Raw genomic sequence first — 22139 nt, 5'->3', positions numbered from 1 at the left:
CTTTAAAGTCTACAAAGCACTTTCTAGATATTATCTCCCTTGATCCTTACAACAACCTTGAGAGGTAGATGTTACCATTAGCTCCATTTTACAAATGAGGAAATTAAGGCAGGTATATACTAAAAAAGTGTAGTAGTGACTTAATGGACAGTCTCATGGCTACTGCCTAAGGTTAAATTTAAACTCAGATCTTCCTGACTCTAGCAAAGCTCTCTATTCCCTTCATTACCTATCTGCAAATCATTAGACTTGAGGCTCAATAAATTATGGCTTCTCTGAATTTCAGTTTCCTTATCTGTAAAATGGGGAGAAAAAATTCTCCCAAAATCAAAGTGAAATTTAAAGTTAGCTAGACACAAGTGGGGTAGCTAGGTGATGCCGTAGTTCATAGAGTGTGGGGTCTGGAGTCAAGAAGGCTCATCTTCCTGAGTTCAAATCCAGCCCCAGACATTTATGAGTTATGTGACTCTGGGCAGGTCACTTAATCCTGTTTGCCTCAGTTTCCCATCTGTAAAACGTGCTGCAGAAAATAACAAACCACTCCATTATCTTTATCAAGAAAACCCCAAATGTTATTGCAAAGAGTCAGACATGACTATGAGCTATTGCTATTATCATCATCTTAAAGATGAGGAAACTGAGGCTGTTCTTAAAGGAGCCTCAAGGATAAGACTGACCAAGATCTTCTGACTCTAAGGTCAATGTTCTTTTCACTGTATAACACTTGCCTTCTCATCTAACTTCTAAAACATTCTAAAGCTACCAATAAATGCAAGAATAGGAACACATTTATATACATCTTTAGGGTTTGCAAATTTCTTTTCTCATTTTCTCCTTTTATCCTTATGAAAACTCTGGAAGATGTTATTACTAATCCCATTTTACGGAGGCTTAGAGTTTGTGACATTGCTAGCAAGTATCAGGGATTTGAACTTACACTTCCTTGAGTCCAAGTCAAGCATTCTCTGCCATGGCTGTTTATGGAAAGCTGGGAGGGAAAGTAGGTTTTGAAGCCCAAGTCTGCCACTTGGGGTCCAGAAATCCAGGTTTGGTGTGTGTATATTTGGGGTGAGTAGTAGTGTGGGAAGGGTCATGGGAAAGGAATCAGACAATCATACATTGCTCAAGGCAGCAAACAATCTCCCCGTGATCTCCTAAAGGATGGAGCCCTCTCCCCCATCCTGTCTGTCCTTAACATCTGCTCTGTTACCCAGGAGAAGACCACAAAACCCAACTCTACAAATAGCTCTTTAGACAGGGCTGCATCTCAAAGTACGTCATTGGCTCTTCATATTTTCCTTAATTCGCTATTTAATTCATTAATGATGTGGGGATCTCAGGAGCTCTTGGGAAATCATGAGGAGACAAGGCTCCCCAAGAGCGGCCCTAGATGGTGTCCCCCTGAGCCTGTAAACGAGCAAAGTGTGTGGGGTCCTGACTCTGGTCTCGCATGGCTGGCTAGAATCCTCCCCCTTGCCTGGGGCTTGGCTGGATATAGTGGAGAACTATAGCCAAGTTCGATGGGGAATCTGGAAAGGTCACCTCTGGACCATGGAAGGAGCAGGAGGAAAGTTGCTCTGAGGCGTCCTCTCCCGGGCCAGCTCGGCCCTCTCAGGGAAGGCAAACAGGGCCCCTGGCCTTTCTAGCCCTGGTGAGCCTTGGCTGTTGGAAGGGATTCGGGCATCAGGATGGCTACTGATGGGAAAGGAGCTGATTTGTGCTTTTGGCATCTCCCCAGTCTTCGGATCCCCAGCCTCTCAGTGCTCCTCCCCCAGGGCTGACAGGCGGCAGAGGGGCTTAGCAGTGCATGGTCTGGCCGGCCAGCCCTCCAGCCCTGAGGAGCCCACCATGCCCAACCTACCTGGAGATGAAGAGCAGCCAAGAGAGCCACAGCCCGCCCTGAGCCCTGCTGTCCAAGTAAGTGACCTCCCGGCCCCTTCCCCTTCCTTCCCTTCTCGGGCTAGTGTGAGGGGGGCAGAGGGACAGCAGGGAAGGCCCTCTCCCCGCTTCTGGACGGGGGAGCCGGCTGAGAGGGGGTCTCACGAGTTCTGCCTCCAAACTTTTCCTTGGAAATGCTCTGGACTCTAAGTCCCTAAGTGCTCTCTCAGAGTATGACCTTGCTCATGTCTAAAGCTAAGGCTGCAGGTTTAGACAGTGTGAATGCAGGCTTCCTCCTAAAAACCCAAACAGACCTAAATCCGCTTCTTATGGATGTTTCAACATCTTAGACTCCGGCCTGGGGGGGTCTGGGCAGAAGGAAGTGGGGCAGGATGGGGTAGGGAAGGATAGGACGGGGGAAAGAAGTGGGTTCAAATCCCAGTTCTCACACCTCTAGATCTCCATTTCCTCACTTATGAAATAAGAAAACTTGGCTATTTGCCCTAGTAAGTCCTTTCTCATTTACGGCCTTATGAAGGGAAGGCAGCGGGCCCAGGTTCTGGTTTTGACCCTCCTACTGACTGGGCTGGCACTTCCCCTGCTCTGTACCACGAGGAGTTTGGACTAACTGATGTCCAAGGCCTCTTTCAGCTGTCCCTCAGGTGGCTCTAAGTCAGCTTTGTGTGGGGGCTGTGGACCTCTTTGGCAATCTGGCAATGATGTTTTAAATGTATAAAACAAAATAATGAGGATTATTATAAATACATATTAATCAATGTTATTTATTAATAAACAATAGAATCGATTATAATAATATAATATATTATAAATATAATTGAAATATAGTTATCAAGGTATTTTTGAAACTAGTTCACGCAGCCCTGCTCTAAATGTTCTTGAGCATTTGCAAAGAGAGAGCTATCTCTCTGTATTAAGCAGCCGGCTGTCTCCGGGGGTTTATCCTAGGAAGGAAGGTCATACATGACATACTTGCTGACAATCAGGAATCCAGCAGACCTGCGCCAAGTCATGAAAGGGTGTGGCTCTGGAGGGAAATTGCCTGAGCCTCTTGCCCACCCTCAGCTGAGGTGTTGAATGCCCCCCTCCCCTGGTGGCTCAGGACACCATATTCCACACAAGCTGAAAAACATCCATTGATTTTCCTCTGATGTTGCCGTTGTCAGCAGCCCTGAGACAATTTGTTCTGCATTCCATCCAAGCTTCACAATGTGCTAAAGAACCATTTCCTGGTTTATGATAGATCTGGCCATATGGGGCCAGAGTTTTGCAAGGAGTAGTAGAGAGTGAATCAACTTATTTTTACCCACTCCACATGACTTGAAAGCCCCATTTACCATCTTTAGCCTACGAAGCCCTCATGTTGGCACACCAGACCCAAAGTCCACTTGGTAGCCTGAAAATAGAACCACAGAAGTTCTAGTCTGCTTGCCCCAACTCATCCTGAACATAGTTTCCAAGGTAACAGTTTCCTACTTGATCAATATTATTGATTATTGGTCAATCACTTATTGACTGATTGACTGACCTCCTCCTGCTTCAGACAAGTGACCATTTGGGGGATAAAAATAATGATACCCAATCAAACTGGATTGGGCTGAGTTCAGCATGGTGAGGAAGGTAGAAAGAACACAGCTCATGGTATGAACCTCAGCTCCATACCTTGCTCTCCAGGTGACTGTAGGCAAATCATTCAGTTCCTCAGCCTCAATTTCCAAAGTAGAATCAGCTGCTTAGGAAGGTAGGAGTTTCCTGTCCCTAGAGGTCTTTGCAAGGAGACCAGACAGCCACCTGGGAGTGGGATGGACAGATTAGACTGAAGGGCCCTTTCTACGAGTCTGAGATTCTGTGATTCTCTCAGTTCCCAGTGCCATGGGGAGTCCCAGCCCACAAAGCCACACAGTAAAGCCTGAGGGACAGAGGCTTGTTCTTTGTTTACCAATCCCCAGGGCCCATCCCTGGGATTCCAGTTCCCCGGGCCATGGCCTTTTATTTTCCCATCTCTGGTACAAAAATTAATCAGTCCTTCCCACACAAAAGCTGCAGAGTTAAATCCTGTTTTTCTTTCTCCACATAAACACACACACACACACACATACACACACACACACACACACACACACACACACACACTTTTCTCTAGCCCCTCCTTTCTCTTCTCCCTAGACACGGAGTTTAATCTCTCAATGTAAGCCTTCAGTGGACAATGCAGAAAATTTATGCTGAAAAATGAAAAAGACCAAATAAGTCTATTTTTCTCCTAACTTTTCTTTCGTTTATTATAAATTAAACCATCACCAATATACACATGGAGACATTTCAATATGCAAAAGAGAACAAGAGGATGCTGTAAGAATCATAAAATCCTAGCTGTCAGACAGGAAGGGACATCAGAAAGTCTAATCTAACCCTTCATTTTACATATGAGGAAACTGAGGCACAGAGGTAGCATATCACTTTCCCAAGGTCATCCTTCCCTTTAGAAACTATGAAGTAAAAACAAAACAAAACAAACAAAAAAAGAAACTATGGAGTATGTAACTTCTATAACAGAGGTTTTTTTAAAAGCATATATTTAGCTTGATGGGACAGTAACAAAAATTGCCTCATTTATTTATGTCCCTTTTCTGTATTTTCTAAAAGGCAAAATGGTATAGCATCATGGACTTGGATTCAGGAGACCTGGGTTCAAATTCTGCTTTGTGACTATGGACATGTCACTTAACTTAGCTGTTCCTCAGTTTCTCCATCTCGAATGAAAGAGTTGAATTTGATAATTTCTCGAGTTTTTTCCAACTCTAAACAATCTCCCCATATTTCTTTGGTTTTCTTCTTTGTATTTTAAAATGTTTTGTTTTTTCTTTTGTTATTTCTTTTCCACATTTTTGTCGCTGCTCACTAACTCATTGCTATGTTTTTATCAGCACAAGCAATAGGCTCTTGTCCATAGCCCTGGGCTTCTCAGAGCTGCTAGGGATGTGATAAGTGGATAGAGCAGTGGCTCTGGAGTCAGGAGGACTGAGTTCAAATCCAGCCTCAGACACTTGATACTTAATAGTTGTGTGACTCTGGGCAGGTCAGTTAACCCCAACTGCCTCTTTGGAGGAAGGGAGAAGAAGGAGAAGACGTTGCATCCTAAACCCTCCTACATCCCCTAATCCCCAATCTGATTTGCAAGAGAATTTAACATTCATTTAATCCAACATCCCACTTACTGTAGGAAATTCCTCTCCAGCAAGTGGTCATCCAGCCTTTGCTTGAATATTTCTAGAGGTGGAAGATCCATTCCCTGCCACTCTTAAGGAAATTCAGCTTATTTTTTGATATTTCTGATAGAAACGACCGCCCTCCCCTAGTCCTCCTTCTGGGTCAGAATAAGTCTGATCCTTTTCTGCCCACCTGGCAGCCTTTGTGCTATATGATGGTAGCCATTATGTCCCCCTCTCCATCCCAATCTTCTGTTCTCCAGATTAAACACCCCAATCCATCAGTCTGTAGGCATTTATTAAGCACCTACTGTGTGCCAAGCACTTTGCTAAGCAATAGATGCAAAGAGAGGCAAAAGATGGCCTCCCTGCCTCCAAGGAGCTAACAATCTAGGACACGGCCTCCATACCTTTATCATCATGGCAGCTCTTCTCTGCCCATGCTTTGGTAACTGCTGTAGTGTTCCAGATGTGGTCTGAGTAGAATAAGGGACAGTGGGACTTTCCTCTCCTTCCTCATCTGCTTCTGGACTCTTAATAGTCTAAAATTACACTCCTTTCCTTAGTCCTTATGGCGCATCTTTGGATCACATTAAACTCAGGTCTTTGTTTTTAATGCTCATGGCTGCTTTAAAAAATCATTTTAAAAAATACTAATTTCTGCTTTAGATCCATCGTTGCTTTTTTCCCAAAAAATACTCCTTGCTACCACTCTTTATGTTATGTAATTAATCTGGCCCAAGTGCAAGATTTTATATTTTATCCCAGTTGAATATAATCTGCATGACTTAGGACCAATGTAAAACCTGTCCTGGTATTCATTTAGATGAATGACATGCTGATACAGAGCCCCATGTTTGCTTCTGAGGGACCCCAAATCCTTGAAACTTTCAGCAAATTCCCAGTTATTTCTCCCCTTGATCCCCTTGATTTTTGGGTTGAAATCAATAAATTTCCTTCAATCCCATCATGCATCTGGAAGGATGCTGAGTGGACCTATTAGCACCATTCATTTTATAGAATAAAAAATGGAGATTCGGAGAGGGGAAGAGTCGAGCAGCAAATTAGTGGTGGAACCAGGACAACCCCCCCACCCCAGGTCTCCTGATTCTCAGGTGAGGATTGTCTTCGGCCTTTTCCTTGACTGTCACCATTGCTAGATTAGGTAAGATTCTCAAAGATGATGAGCTTCTCTTTTTCACTTTGCAAATTACTCTTATAGAAAATATTCTTTTCTAGAGTAATTTATTTCTAGATTGTTTCTTCTCACAAATCAGTTATTCTGTAAACATTTATTAAGTGTTGGCAATAAGTCAGGCACTGTGCTAAGTGCTGGGGCTATACAGAAAAATAAACACCATGGGCCCCTTTCACTCTGCCTCCAGAGACTTTTCTTTCCTAGCCCCCCAGTGCCATTTTTAGCTCCTTGAAATGCCCCCTCTCTAGGACTGGTGATTCCCCAGAGCAGATAGTTCCAGGCCTGGAGAAAAAACAACTATTCGTATGGACAAGTTAAAGGGAAACTGGCTTCTTCCACAAGCATTTGCCAGGCCTCTCAGCCCATTAAAGTCTGGAGTCCCTGTCTACAAAGCTCCTCTTTCCTTCTCCTAGTGCTTATCTTGGGTCTAGTCATGTGAAGTTGGGGGAAAAGGGCGAAGGATTCCAGTTCGCAACACCGCTCTCTATTTATAGTGGGCCACAGTCTGTTACGAAGCCATTGCACATTCCTGGGAGTTTATCAAGAGAATAAATATTTAAAAGTTTCTATAAGATTTATTCAACAGGAACAAAATGTGACCTATGAAACAGATTTCTCCTGGGAGTCCTGGCGACTTTGCAATCATAGACCTACGGGGGGGATACAGGCTAAAATGATGGCACTTAGAAGTCAGCCTCAGCCTTACTCTCTCTGTCCCCCAGACCTGGGAAAGGAGTTTCACATTTTACAACAGTTAGTTAATGCATTTCAAATGAGATCTTAAAAAAAGATGGAAGCATTCTGTATCCCCCCCCTTCTCCTTTTCCCTCATCTGATCTTTGATTTTGGGGGGCTCAGCACAAGAACTTTTTCCCTGTTGGTTAATTCTGCTTTTATCAGTGTTCCAAATTGCAATAATGAGGAGTGAGGCAATTTGGTTGTGGTTGAAAGGTTATCAGATAATACCTTTCTAATATGGCCAAGTAAAACTCCACAGAACCTCATGGCCCTAGACCTAGAACTCAGGTGCATGATGGGAGTTGAAAGGAATTTACTGACTCCAACAAATGTCAAAAGGGTCCAAGGAGAGTTTCTGCTGAAAGTGAGCAGTAAAATGGAACAAAACCCAGATTAGTCCTGAGGGACTCTATCATGCTGGCTGAGGCTTTTCCTTGGCACATTGGCAAAGTAGAATAGCACCGACGCTCTTTGTCCAGTACTCTGGCAGCCTACACTTAAATCACTGCCCTTCTTTGTCACTTTATAATTTTATCACATTTATTACTTTATCATAAAACTAATTTTGTCATTTTCTCTGCCAGTAAAATGAAGGGGCTGGATTCAACAACTTCAAAACTGGTGTGATCAGTGTAGTAGCCAGAGCATGAATTGCAATAATGGAGATTTCTGCCTGAGGTCAGACCATATCAGACGCTTCCTGTTCAGTTGGGGAGTCATAATATTGGCACTGTAGCATATAGAAGGGAGGGTGGAATGGGGAGGGCACTGGAACATGCCTTGGGAGGACTGGTAGCTGGAACTCAGGATGTTTAGCCAGAGGAAAAAAAAGGCTTAATAAACATTCACTGTCTTCCAACATCCAAGTGGCCGTCACAGAGGAAGAAGGATTATACTTCTCATACTTGGCCCCAGAGAGCAGGAACGGGAACAATGGGTGGCTCTCACAGAGGGACAATATTTTAGCTCAATATCAGGAAATAGGTTCTATCTATCAGTCAGAGCTGTCCAACAGTGTTTGCTCATGTGGTTTCCCATCACATCAAGTACTTAAGCAGAGCTGGTATAACTTCTTCACTAGTGCTGGGCTGGAATCAGAGAATCTGAATTCAAATCTCTGTTACTTATTACCTGTGTGACCTTGTGCAAATGAGGTCCAGAAAGATTAAGGGTTCTTGAGGCAGCGAGGTGGGACAGTGGATAGAGCACTGGCCCAGGAGTTGGGAAGAAATGACTTCAAATTCAACTTCAAACACTTGACATTTACTTGCTGTGTCTCTTAATCTTGACTGCCTTGCCTGGAAGAAAGGAAGGAAGGAAGGAAGGAAGGAAGGAAGGAAGGAAGGAAGGAAGGAAGGAAGGAAGGAAGGAAGGAAGGAAGGAAGGAAGGAAGGAAAGAAGGAAGGAAGGAAGGAAAAAAGGAAGGAAGGAAAGAAGGAAGGACGGAGAAAAAGACAGAGAGAGAGAGAGAGAGAGAGAGAGAGAACGAGAGAGGGAGAGATGAGAGCGAGAGAAATTAAGAGTTCTTGTCCAAAGTCATATGGATAATAAACGCCAAGATAAAAACTAAGAAAGCTAAGACTTCTTGCTTCCAAATTCACTAATCTTTCCACTGTACTGTTTGCAGTTAAAATACTTACAAAAAGGCTTCTTACAAAAAGGAAGAAAACACTTAGAACCAAAGGAAGTTTAATTTGAAATTTTGGAGGCCATCTTATCCATCATTTCTTCTAGCATTAAAAATATAAACCTGTGAAATTATAGAGAATTCTTGTATCAAAAAGGAGATTGGTTTAGATAAGCTAGATCCTCTGTGTAGTCTTTTTTGACACTGGATTTGTAGGATAAAAGGTCCCTTCCAGCTTTTAACTTGTATGGTTCTGAGATCTTCTGGACTTATCATCTTTGTGTATAATAAGCTTCCTTCTCCTACCTTGCTAGCCATTCAGGGTTGGAACCCTAATAAATGACATTTACAATAGAGATAGATAAAATTTTGTGTCAAAGGGCAATGTTTCAGAATATCATTAGAGCTTTCATTTTTAGGGGGTGGTGGGAGAAGTAGGAAAGGGGGGCAAGGAGGAGGGAAATATCTTACTAGAGGCAGCTAGGTGACAAAGAGTCCCAAACTTGGGATCCAGAACCTGAGTTCAGAATTTCACCTCTTACTAGCTATGTGACCCCAAGAAATTCACTTAAATTCCCTCAGAGGCAGCTAGGTGGAATCTGGAAGACCTGAGTTCAAATTCTAGTCTCAGACAGTTACTAGTTGTATGAACTTAGGCAAGGCATTTAACTTCTGGGCATTAAAGTTACATCAAGTCTAAAATGGAGGCAAAAACAGCACCTACTTTCCAGGGTTGTTGTGAGGATCAAATGAGGTAAATTTTACAAGAATAATCATAGAAAATCACATTTGCTTTGGTAATAAGGTCACAAATTTAGTACTGGAAAGGACCTTCGAGGTCAGGTGCTTGTTTTATAGATGAAGAAACTGAGGCTTAAAAAATTTAAGGTTCTTATCCAAGGTCTCATGGGATGAAAGCTAAGACCTTCTGGAGCCAAATACACTGTACCCTGTGGAGTTAAGATTGTAAGGTTTCTTGCACTTGAGAAGAATAAACCACATAGAAGTAAAGAGAATTTAATTTTAGTGGGTTTTTTGTATTTGATAGTCATATATAAAAATTTTTAACATTTAGGGTTTTTAAATTTTTAACATTTATTTAACATTTTTAACATTTATTTTTATATTTTTTAAATTTGAATTCCAAATTCTTTCCCTTGCCCCCTTTTTCTTCTTCCTTCCTTGAGAAGGCAAACAATTTGATTTAGGAAATTTAATTTTAAAAATTAAGTTTTTGATATTTCTTTCACTACTAAAGTGTTCTCAACATTAACAACTAGTTAGAGTCAGTAACTGTGCTCATTTGCAGCATTTGGCATTATGATTACTCCCCTCTGCAGGTGTAGACCTTCCGCTGGTAGATCTTCTTAGCACTATCAACACAATCCTGCAACAATTGTATTTCTACTGTATTGATTTGTATTCAAGCTATCCACAAGCACTGAATCATGCCTCTGTTTTTTTTTGGTACTAAGTGGGGAACTCTCAGACACCGGCCATTCAACTCCTCCGACTTATTCCAGCATAACTAAAGCTCTCCACTCAACCCCCTTCCTTCGCTATCTGGGATTGTCTCCTACAATGACCAAGATCATCCTTGAGGTTACTTTCTGCTTCCCTGCAGATTCAGACATAAGTAATGGTACCTCTTTCCCACTATCCACAACCTCCCTTTTAAATTTGGGGTTCAACTCTTCCACCCAACTATCAGTTTAATAAGTGAATTCATTGAAAGTAGGGACTGGGTTTTGGGGGGGTTTTGCCCCTTTTTGTATCCCCTTGTGTTTAGCACATTTTCTAGCATATGGCAGATGCTAAATGTTAGTTGACTAATAAATTCTGTGTGTCTAAAAATGTGTCTAACATGGTGAAGGGACATCAAAATCCTCTAGATGTAATCTCATCATTAGCAAAAGCCATGACCCTAATTGTTAGATATTTATTCGTTTGCTTCACAGATAATATAATATTTCATTTATCCTGAGGTAGTTTATTCTACCTACCACATCATCACCACATCACATAGGAAAAAAACATGGATAGAAGTAAACATAACCCAAAATATACATGAAAAAGGCTGAGGCTTAAAGTTCATACACTTTACTCCTTCCTGAGGGAATCCTTAAAGGAAATGTGATTCTCTCTGGGCTTTCCATCCGTCATGAACTGAACACAAACATGGACTTTCCTTTCCATATTGTCTCCGCCTTTTGGAATGGAAATCTGCTTTCATTTGTATTACCATCGCTTAGCCTGGGGCTTGGCACATGGTAAGCATTTCATAAATGCTTTTCCATTCCATTCTAAGAGGGCAAGAGGGAACAGCTTCTAGGCAGGGGAGACAGTCTATAGCAAAGGCATAGAGGTAGGAGATGACTGATAGAATGTCATGTGTGAGGAACAGGGAAAAAGCCAATTTGGTTGGATTGTAGAATGTATGGAGGGGAATCCTACCAGAATGTTACTTCTGTGGCATTACAGGCTAGCAGAGAACACACACAGGATTACAGGGTCTGCTTCCTCCTCTCTTGCCTCCAATTTTACAGCTGAGAAAGCAGGGAAGCTTAAGGGACTTAAAGTTAAGTATTTCGACTCCAAATCCTGTATATTCTTTTCATTTCATGACCTGAGTCTATGCATGTTTTATGGTTCAGACTCAAGTCCATCAGAATTTTCATTCTGATTTTTTGGACTCCTCTGAAGTTTAATCCCAGAGAGGTCTCATTTTCTTGAGGTTTGAACTGAAGGTTAATCTGAGGACTAATAAACACAATTTATAGAGCCACAGCTGGAAGGGACCACTGGGGTCCTTTTTTTACAGGGGAGGAAACTGAGGTCCAGGTGGATCAAAGTAACAAAGATAGCAAGCATCAGGGGCAGATTACAGGGAGTCCGTGTTCTTCTACCTAGACAGTCACAAATTTAAAATAGCATAGAACCTCAAAACCTATCTAGTCCAGCTGCATCTCTTTACAGATGAAGAAGCTATAGCCTTAAAGAAGCTGAGTGATTTCTTGCTCAATTATTAAGTGGCAAAGCCAGGATTAAAATCTAGATCCCAAAATCAGGATTCTTTTCAGAGCAACTGAGAGGACTGATAGTGGAAGCCAGGGAGAACTGGCTCTGTTCACCTTCAGGTTCTTTTATTTGGGAAAAATACATGTTGTTAAAGCATTTGAGAAGAGGTGAAATTGATCATTACTTTAAAAATCCCCATGGGATGCCCATGTTGTGTCTTCTCATCAGAATGCAATTCTCACTGGCCAGAAAGTGAAAAAAAAATGAGCCTCCCTCACTAATATTAAAGTCTACCTTTTCCCTTTTTAATGGTCTCCATTCATTCCTTGTACCTAGTTCACTCCAGCATAGCAGGGGATATTATTACAATTTCAACTATTATTCATTCATTTATTCCATAAATATTTACTGAGCATCTATCAAGGGCAACGGCTCTAGATAAGACACCAAAGAGAGAAAAATTCTTCCTGGGCTTACAGTCTAGTAGGGGAGAGAAAACAAGCATAGAAATAATAATAGTTAACATTTAGCACTTACTTTGTGCCAAGAGCTGTGCTAATCACTTTATAATTGGGATTTCATCCTCACAATAATCCTCTGAGGTAGATGTTTTTATTATCCCTTTGATTTGTAGCATTTGCCCATTTCTGAGGTATCAATGTTCTTGCTGAAAATTTAACAATCAGCTCTAAAACCTGTACAAACTTGTCGCAGCACACTCCTGGCTGGAGCACTGGTAGGAAATAAGCCTGGTAGGATGAAGCAAAGTTGTAAAAGGTTCCAATGATCAACTGAGGATTTAGGATTGCATCCTATAGGTACTGGGAAATCACTGAAGGATACTGAGCAAATGAGTCGTGGCAGAATCAATGCCTCAGGATAACTGAGCTGGCAGCATATGCTACCAGATTGGTCCAGATCTGGCTGAGATTGGAGAGGACCCAACCAATCAGGAGATTTTTATATACTTTTCTTATTTGTGGCAGACATTGGAAGGTGATGCTCTCTGAATCTGCTGATTCACATCCCTAAGCAAATCTCTCTGATCCCTGAAAAGCCCATCAGGAAGTTTGCTGTGCACCTGACAAGAATCCTTCCAATCCCATTCATAAAGTTAGACAACAGGGCCTGTGAATGGAAGGGGGAAAAAAAGGAATTTTTTTTTTACTTTACTCTTCTTGAGATTTTCCACATGTTGGCCCTCCAGGTGCAGATACAGGTGGGTTGGGAGTCTGTAGCCAGTCCACGTTGTAGAAGCAACTACAGCTGAAAACATAAACCTGAGCAAAAGAAAGCAGCATGTGTCCAGTGCCTCCCTCCCAGCACCATCCTCCTCCCCAAGTGCTGCCTACTGACCTTGGATTTCCCAGCGGTTCTCGAGAAAGAACCTTTGCTCCCAGTACAGAGGCCCAACTTCCCCCTTGACAGAACTGGGCAGGTTACTGGATTAGATAGGGAATGGGGAATACTTTTTTCTACATGATCCAAATGAAATGCTCTTTGTATCTTTTATCAAGGAGAATCTCAATGCCCACCAGCTTATGTCTTCTGCATCCCATAGTCTAGAGATTTTGAACCTGGAGACCACACCACTGAAAATATTGTGATAACTGTATTTCAACATAAGAAACTTCCTATGTATTTTATGCATTTAAAACATGACCTTGAGAAAGGGGTCCAAAGACCTCCCCAGGTGGCCAAAAGGAGGTCCATGATACCAAAAAGGGAAAGAACCCCTGATCTAACTCCCAGAAGGAGGCTGGGGGAATGTCATGTGTATCAATGAGCCAGCCACAGGGACTTTGGGTTTAATGCAACATTTGATGATGATGATGATGATGGTGCTGCTGCTGCTGATGGTGATAAAGTTGATGATGTGATGATGTTGGTGATGATGATGGGGTGATAATGATGATGATGATGATGATGGTGATGATGGTGATGATGGTGGTGATGATGGTGATGATGGTGGTGATGATGGTGATGATGATGGTGATGATGATGATGATGATGGTGCTGCTGCTGCTGATGGTGATAAAGTTGATGATGTGATGATGTTGGTGATGATGATGGTGATGATGTTGGGGTTGATGATGATGGGGTGATAATGATGATGATGATGATGGTGATGAAGATAATGGTGGTGATGATGATGATGGTGATGATGTTGGTGACGATGATGGTGGTGATGACAACATTTACATAGCACTTACTGTGTGTCCTTTATAATAATAATTAACATTTATACAGCACTTTCTGTTACTTATTATGTATTTTATGCCTTTACCCCAAACCACTCAGGGCCCTCCTGTTGAAGAGACTGTGTGCCGAGCACCATCTATTGTCCTGCCTGGGGATGGGGATGCTGCCACGCCAGATGTAGAGTATGATAAAAATCTGGTGAGCAGGTACTGTGCTTTCCCTGGGTTCTCCTATCTGTACCCGTGTCTGCCCCTGTCTTGTGCTGAGCTAAACATTTCAGGGAAGGGATCAGACAGATCACGGGATTTGTCACAAGTCTGCACACAGGATTTTTGAAACTGAAGTTGTTTTTTGTTTGCCTTTTTGAGGGGACAGCAGAATAATTAAATGAGAGAAATGTGGGATGTTTTTAATCACATTACCCCCTCCCCAAAAGCCCTTTCCCTTCTCCCTTGTGTGTTCTGCTCACCCCTTAAAGCCTCCTTATACACTTCCAAAGATCAGGATTTCTGAAGGGTGAGGGGAGGCACTGGTAGAGCCCCTGGCTCAGAATCCAGCCCTCCCCCCAGATTTTAGAAGACCATGTTCATGAGTTTCTGTGGTCCCCAGGGGCTTGTCAGCCTCATGATGAGGAGGCTCCCCTGCATATGCCTGAGCCATAGTGGAATAAAAAAGGAAAACTCCCAGATCCTTTTGAACTCACTGTCTAAAGGATGATTTTTAAAAAGTGGTCTGAAGGGACAACCAGGTGATGCAGTGGATAGAGCACCAGCCCTGAAGTCAGGAGGACCTGAGTTCAAATCTGTCTCAGACATTTAATACTTCTTAGCTGTGTGACCCTGGGCAAGTCACTTAACCCCAATTGCATCAGAAAAAAAAGTGGTCTGAAAATGTGAAAGTCTTCTTGGTCTCCTAGTCACCAGGACACAGGTCTCATCTCAACTTTGATGCTTATTGAATGTGTGATTTTCCACAAGTCGTTTAACTTCTAACTTCTATACCTTAGTTTTCTTTCTTTATTAGAAGAAAAAGAGGGGGTTGAATGGGATGAGCTAATAAGGGGGACAACATTTTAAACATTGGACTTATGACTATAGAATAGGGGCCTTAAAATATGCCAGAAGAAACTTGAGAAAGATCTCTATCAGCCGAGAAAATCCAGACAAACATCATGGAAGATAGAATCCCTGACATGAGCTTTGAAAGAGGATTTCAGCAGGTAGAGATATGGAGGGAGAGTCTTGCAAGGGCCAGCCTGCCTTGATGTTCAAAGGCAGGGACGGGCCGGATCAGGCAAAACTTTATCCCCTTTCCTTCTTCCCTCAACCCGACGTTCTGTTTTCCAGACCTCGCAGCCCTCGTCATCGGCTTTCTAATCGACACATGAAGACTTCCCTCACGTCTCTGACATCTGTGGGTAAGGAGCACACCGTCTGGGTGGAAGTCTCTGCTGCTCAAGCCTTTGGTGTCCCGATCTAGGAAAAAGGACAGCAAAAAGGACCAAAGCAGCTGGACACGGTGGCCTGTTGGGCCACTTGTTGTATGGCTGGAGCTTACACCTGCGGTCCCCGGGGTACCAGCTTCCCTGCTATTGGCTACTCCACGGCTTGTCCAGCTCTGCTTAGCACCTCCTTTCAGACCCTAACAGGGGAGAAATGATGCAGGGGCAGGGGCACAAGCACAAAGAAACCCTGCCAGTTGTGAAAAAAGGCTTTCAGGGTTAGTGGGAAAATTGGGCAGCCCCCCATGAACTCTGGCCGGTAGCCAAAGGGGATCAGTCAGAGGCATCCAAAGACCAAAGAATGTGTTCTCTTTAACTCATCTCTGATTCAAGAGAATGTTGAGGGAGAAGGGGCCAAGTACAGAGAGAAACTCTTAAAGGTTACTCTACTTCAGGTCAGATTCTAAGGAAATGTAAGAAACAGGTGGCTAATCAGTCACTTGAGAAGGAAAAGAAGAGAAGGAGAAAAAAGAGGAAGAGCAGGAAGAGGAAAGGAAGAAGAAGGAGGGGGAGGAAGAGGAGGATGAATGGAAGGAAGAGAAGGAAGAAAAGGAATAAAGGAAGGAGGAGGAGAAGGGAGGAAGAAGAAAGGAAGAAAGAGGAGGAGGAGGAGGAGGGAGAAAGAGGAGGAGGAGGTTTCTATTTGAATTTGACACCCTATGACTTGGGCAAACCAGCACTGAACTCCATGGGTTACTCTGCATGGATTCAGATGGAGAAGACCTGAGTTTATATTTCAGCTTTGCTATTCTGCGGTTATGAGAAATTCCATGCTTTCTCTGGGTCTCACCTTCCTCCTTTATAAAATGCAAAGTTAGCCTAGATCGGGGGTTCTCCAAGGGCCTCTTGAAGGCCTTCCCTCTGGCCCAGGCCCTGCTCACCGCCTGCTCTTCCACGTTTGACAGCAGGAGAGTTGCAGACCAATAATGGGAGATGCAAAACTGCCTTCTGGGGAACTAAGAAAGAGATGGAGAAGAGGCAGAGGATGGGAGGGAGAGAGCAGGGAATCCTACAGGCCAGGTTTGGGGATTTGATAGCCAGGAACTCTGCTCTGGAGCATATAGTATGATTCCTGTGGCAAAGAAGCAACTGAACTAGACCAAAACTTAGAGGTCATTTAGTCCAATCCCATCCCTTCTTGCTATAAATCCCACATGACCCTATCTATTCCCCATAGGCCTAAGTGGGAAAGGTGGGGAGGGCAGCAGAGCCAGGAGAATGGGCTCCAGCCTAAGCAAGTGGAATTTCCAGGGGCTGGTGAGAAGAAGACATGGTGCTCCCAGAAATAGTCTGTTAAAAAAGGTGGTTTCCTCTCAGCCTCCCCAGCTCTCCCGTCTCCATGCACTCACTTGCCCATGTAAACTTGCCGCCCCCAGACAACGCAGGCCATATCATCCATCTGGTGAACGACCAGCTGCCAGACATCAAAATCTCTGAGGAAGATAAGAAGAAAAACCTCGAGCTCCTTGAAGAAGCCAAGAGAGTGAGCGAGCGTTTCCTGACCAGGAGAGGCAGAAAATCCCGGAGCAGCCTGCCTGATTCTCCTTCAGGTAGGGGGGAACCTCTGGCTAACGGATCCACTGGGGTTTGGAAGGCAGCACCTCTGAGAGCAGGGTACACTCTGTGTAGAGTCTGGTCGTGGCTCATTCAAAGCTTGGAAGTTTTAAATTAAATTAAATTTTATATCTGAATTTAATGAAATTTAATATTTGAATTAAATTTGTGCATTTTAAAGTAAATTAAAATTTTTAAATGCTATTCAAACATAATTTTTTCAATTAACAGGTACTTATATTCTTTCTCTTGCCTATTCCCAATTGAAAAGAAAAACCTTATAACAAATGTTTATTGTCAAGAAAAAAATTTGGGAGGTGTTTCTGCAGGAGGTTTCCTTTACCTTGGCAATATCAGACAACAAAGCCTGGTCCCCAAAACTTACAGACCAAGCTGGCAAATCTTATCTTTAGAGACAAACCTAGCAGAATTATTGTAGCCTGGCTGGAATTCTCTCTCCATAGTATTGTAGAGAAAGACCCTCCATCGGAGGTTCATTATGGAGCAAAGCTAGAAGCTTCAGTTCTCCAAGACAGAGAAGTGAGAAAAGTCTCTTACCTCTCAATCAAAAAACTACCTGGGCTTTATGGAATATCTCTAAACCCACAAAGCTGCTGCCTTGCCCATCATCCTTTCTTCCTAATGTTCCCCTATCCCCACCCTCACTCCCATCCCTCATCATCATGTTACTATGTCCCCTCTCGGTGGCAGCTTCTATGTCTCTGAAGCAGGTCCCAGGCCTACATTCTGCCTGGACAGGGCTCCCAAGCCTTGTATAAGAATGGCAGTCCACACACTCATTACTTTCTCTCTCCTGGCCTGTTTCCTCATCTGTAAAATTAGGAAGAGATAGATAGATAGATAGATAGATAGATAGATAGATAGATAGATAGATGATAGATAGATCTCTTCCTAATTTTACATATATATATATGCAAAATAGTAAATCTGTAAAATTAGATGCCCTCTAGAGGTTTCTGAGAAAGAGAAAGAGAAGGAGGAAGGGTAGGAGGGAGGGAGGAGGAAGGAAGAGAAGAGAAGAGGGTGGGGGGGAAGGAGGTTGAGAGGAAAAGGGAAAGAGAGAGAGAGACAGATGGAGATAGGGAGAGAAGGACAGAGGGAAAGATGGAGGGAGGGAGAGGGAGAGGAAAGAGAGACAAAGAAAGAAACGGAAAGAGAAAATAAAGAAGGGAAAGAGAGGAGGGAAGAGGAAAGAGGGGGAGAAAGACAGAGATAGAGAAAGACAGAGAAAAGGGGCAGAGAGGAGAGAAGGAAGGAGAGAGATAGAGAGAAAAGGAGGCAAAGAAAGAGAGAGGGAGGGAAAAAGAAAAAGAAGGGGAAAAGAGAATGAGAGAGAAGGAGAAGGGGGAGAGAGGGAGGGAAGGAGAGAGATGGAAAGAAAGAGAGAGAAGAAACAAAACAGCCCTTATCCTGAAGAAGCTTATATTCTATCAGGGAGATGTGTAAAGAAATAAGCATATACTCTGTGTATCTGTGTGTGTGTCTATATATACATACACAATACAAAATATATATAAGCATACCTGTGTATATATATTCCCATATGTGTTTAAACCTACTTATGCTTGTGTGTGCATGTCCATGCACTTGTCTGTCCTGTGAGGGGCTGACATGGCTTTTGATACTTGTTCACGCAGCCGTTTCACCAAACCTCAGTCCTGGGGCTTCTCCTGCGGCATCTCGAAGCAGCTCCCTCAGCAGCCCACCCTCACCACCAGGTAAAAGGAACTGCGTGTTTAATCCAGGGATTTGTAACTCCATGTGCCCGCTCCTGCCTGCCAAGCCGCTGCCCACCTGTGGGAGAGAGCCAACTTCCCTGTCCTTCCCCTGGGGGTCCCTGCCACGATCCCAACTTCCCTGTCCTTCCCCCTCGGGGGTCCCTGCCACGATCCCAACTTCCCTGTCCTTCCCCTGGGGGTCCCTGCCACGATCCCAACTTCCCTGTCCTTCCCCTGGGGGTCCCTGCCACGATCCCAACTTCCCGTCCTTCCCCCCCGGGGGTCCCTGCCACGATCCCAACTTCCCTGTCCTTCCCCCCCGGGGGTCCCTGCCACGACCCCAGCTTCCCTGTCCTTCCCCCTGGGGGTCCCTGCCACGATCCCAACTTCCCTGTCCTTCCCCCCTGGGGGTCCCTGCCACGATCCCAACTTCCCTGTCCTTCCCCCCTGGGGGTCCCTGCCACGATCCCTCCTGGTTCCAGCCCCAGCCCAGCTTCAGATTGTAAGGCAGATTAAGGAGTCAGTTGACTCTTCCTTTCAGCAGGGGACGGGTTTGAGGAGGGCACACGAGGGAGGCTGGCCACTGGATCAGGCCTGGGTTAGAAAGGAGCCTGTGATAGTAGGTCAGGTTATGGAGATAATAATTGGATGGTTTTACCACCAACAGTGAATAGAGCACTAGGTGGTTAGACCTGGGTTTCGGTCCTGTCTGGACACTGCCCCCGACTGAGCTGTATCTTCCCAGCTCTCTGTCCTCTTTATTGTTCCAGGCTCCGAGGTTTGTGCTGTCCCACTCCCTGGGCCAGGATCTCCACTACAGGTAAGAATATACATCTTTGGTTAGACAAAGAATGTTACAAAGTTTTCAACCCAGAACAGGGTCCCCACTGATGGATTGTTCTTCCCCTGAACCAACAACAGGCTGGTAAAAGTTTAACAACAGGCTCTCCAGAAAATGCATGCTCAAAAAAAGTTTGCTAAACACACTTTTAAATTTAATTTGCATTATTAACATTTTCTCAAGCTTGGATAATCAACAAAACAATAAATCAAAACCTGATTCATAACGTTTACCTATTCCTGAGATAAAAATTCTCACATTGAAAATTCAGTAGTCCCTAAAAAGCTTTTTCTGCCTTTAATTTATAATCTAATCCCAATACTTTAGCACAGATTAGGCAATGAATGAGAATAAATGAAGTCTATCAACTATGTGTTTAGGTAAACAAATCATTTCTGTTAGAAAAACAAATATTTTGAAATGAAATTTATGGTAAAAATGACTTTTGTGATTCTTTACAAAGTGAAAAATCAGAAGGGAAACAATTATGATTTAATTTTTTTAATTTGAAAGTTAAGGCTTGAGAAAATACAATTGTTTAAGAGAAAAAGGAAGATGCTTGCACAGATTAATTCTGAGAACAAAAGGGGTCCAATGTTTGTGTTTATTGTTCTAAGAGTGCAAAATAAATCTCATTCAGTGAGAAAAAAAAAAAAAGAAAGAAAATTCAGTAGTCCTAGCCAGCTCCAACACACCCCTGCTATGAACTCACTGGAGTTTTGGGAAGAGGTTGTGAGATCAACCAACAGAAGGAAGTCTTAGGACTGTGGGAATAATAATAACCTGCATTGATATAGATCTCTTTGTTTAAATGTTAGAAAAATTCAGATGGATAGATATATATACATATATTTACATGTAAATGTAAATAGATAGATGAATGAGTGGGTGGCTGGATAGGTGAATGGATAAATGGATGGATGAATGGATGGATAGATGAATGAATAGATGGATGGATGGATGGATGGATAGAGAGATAGATAGATAGATAGATAGATAGATAGATAGATAGATGAATGAATAGTTGAGATAGATGAATGGATGGGTGAATGGATAGATAAATGGATAAATGGATGGATGAATGGATGGATAGATGAATGGATGGATGGATGGATGGATGAATGGATGGATGGATAGATAGATAGATAGATAGATGAATGGATAGTTGAGATAGATGAATGGATGGTGAATGGATAGGTGAATGGATAAATGGATGGATGAATGGATGGATAGATAGAGAGATGGAGAGATAGATAGATAGATAGATAGATAGATAGATAGATAGATGAATGAATAGTTGAGATAGATGAATGGATGGGTGAATGGATAGATAAATGGATAAATGGATGGATGAATGGATGGATGGATGGATGATGGATGGATGGATGGATGAATGGATGGATGGATAGATAGATGGAGAGATAGATAGATGAATGATAGTTGAGATAGATGAATGGATGGGTGAATGGATAGATGAATGGATAAATGGATGGATGATGGATGGATAGATAGATATAGATGGATGGATGGATGAATGGATGGATAGATGAGATAGATGAATGGATGGTGAATGGATAGATGAATGGATAAATGGATGGATGATGGATGGATAGATAGATGGATGGATGGATGATGAATGGATGGATAGATAGATAGATGAATGGATGGTGAATGGAAAGATGAATGGATAAATGGATGGATAGATAGATATGCAGATAGATATGTAGATCGATATGGATGTGGATAGATAGATATGGATAGATAGATGATGGCTGGGTAGATAGATATGTATGTAGAGAGATAAATAGATATTTAGGTAGAGATTTATGTGGATAGATAGATGGATGGATAGATATGTATGTAGATAGATACATATGAATGTAGATAGATAGATGAATGGGTGGATAAATGGATGGATAAACGGATGGATGGATAGATAGATATGGATGGATGGATAGATAGATGAATGGATGGATGGATGGATAGATGAATGGATAGATGAGATAGATGAATGGATAGGTGCATAGATAGATGAAATAGATAAATGGATGGATGAATGGATAGATGAATGGATAGATGGATGGATGGATAGATAGATAGATGGATAGAGAGATGGATGGATGGATGGATAGATAGAACAATTTGAAGGCTTTGTGATACAATGCAAAGAGCACTTAATGTGGAATTAGAGGACTGACAGTTCTTCCTCTCACTCACTTTGTGTGTCTTTGGACAAATCCTTAACCTCTCATCTAGACCTCAGTTTCTTTATCTGCAAAATGTGTGTAGTGTGTGACATATCTGCTATCACACACTGCTTCGTCTACAACACAATGATCCTGCCTGCACTTTCAGGTTTACAAGGCCCTTTGTTTGTGAGATAGGTAGGCTGTGAAAGTATTATTTTCTCCACTTGATAATTTAGGAACCTTAGCGTCAGAGAGATGAAGCTATTTAACATCAGTTCCATAGTCAAGAAGGTTTGGAGCTGGGTTAGAACCCAAGTTTCTGCCTCTGGACCCTTATCTTTGCATGGTATCCATGCTTCTCTGTATCCAGTGTGAATGTTGTTCTTTGGATCCTGCTGGCTTTTGTCCTGTGTTATCTCATGAATTTATT

General features: G+C 42.8%; 1 protein-coding gene across 7 annotated transcripts in view; it reads left to right on the top strand.

The window, feature by feature from the left end:
- The window catches only part of IRAG1 (inositol 1,4,5-triphosphate receptor associated 1), a 143532-nt gene that overhangs the window by 71531 nt on the left and 49862 nt on the right, over positions 1-22139 (top strand). For 3 of the 7 annotated variants that reach the window (XM_051964784.1, XM_051964785.1, XM_051964783.1), the window contains 6 exons: positions 1739-1917; positions 13985-14091; positions 15232-15302; positions 16763-16936; positions 18599-18679; positions 19450-19499. In XM_051964784.1, coding sequence (XP_051820744.1) covers positions 1849-1917; positions 13985-14091; positions 15232-15302; positions 16763-16936; positions 18599-18679; positions 19450-19499 — 552 coding nt within the window. In that variant the 5' untranslated portion in view covers positions 1739-1848. Of the gene's footprint in view, positions 1-1683; positions 1918-13984; positions 14092-15231; positions 15303-16762; positions 16937-18598; positions 18680-19449; positions 19500-22139 lie in introns of those variants that run through there. The other 4 variants (XM_051964787.1, XM_051964786.1, XM_051964781.1 and 1 more) reach the window with 3 other exon arrangements.

This window comes from Antechinus flavipes, chromosome 6 (assembly GCF_016432865.1).
Source record: "Antechinus flavipes isolate AdamAnt ecotype Samford, QLD, Australia chromosome 6, AdamAnt_v2, whole genome shotgun sequence".
Taxonomy (NCBI): domain Eukaryota; kingdom Metazoa; phylum Chordata; class Mammalia; order Dasyuromorphia; family Dasyuridae; genus Antechinus; species Antechinus flavipes.
The sequence above is the reverse complement of the archived record's forward strand: the minus strand, read 5'-3'. Positions and strand labels throughout refer to the sequence as shown.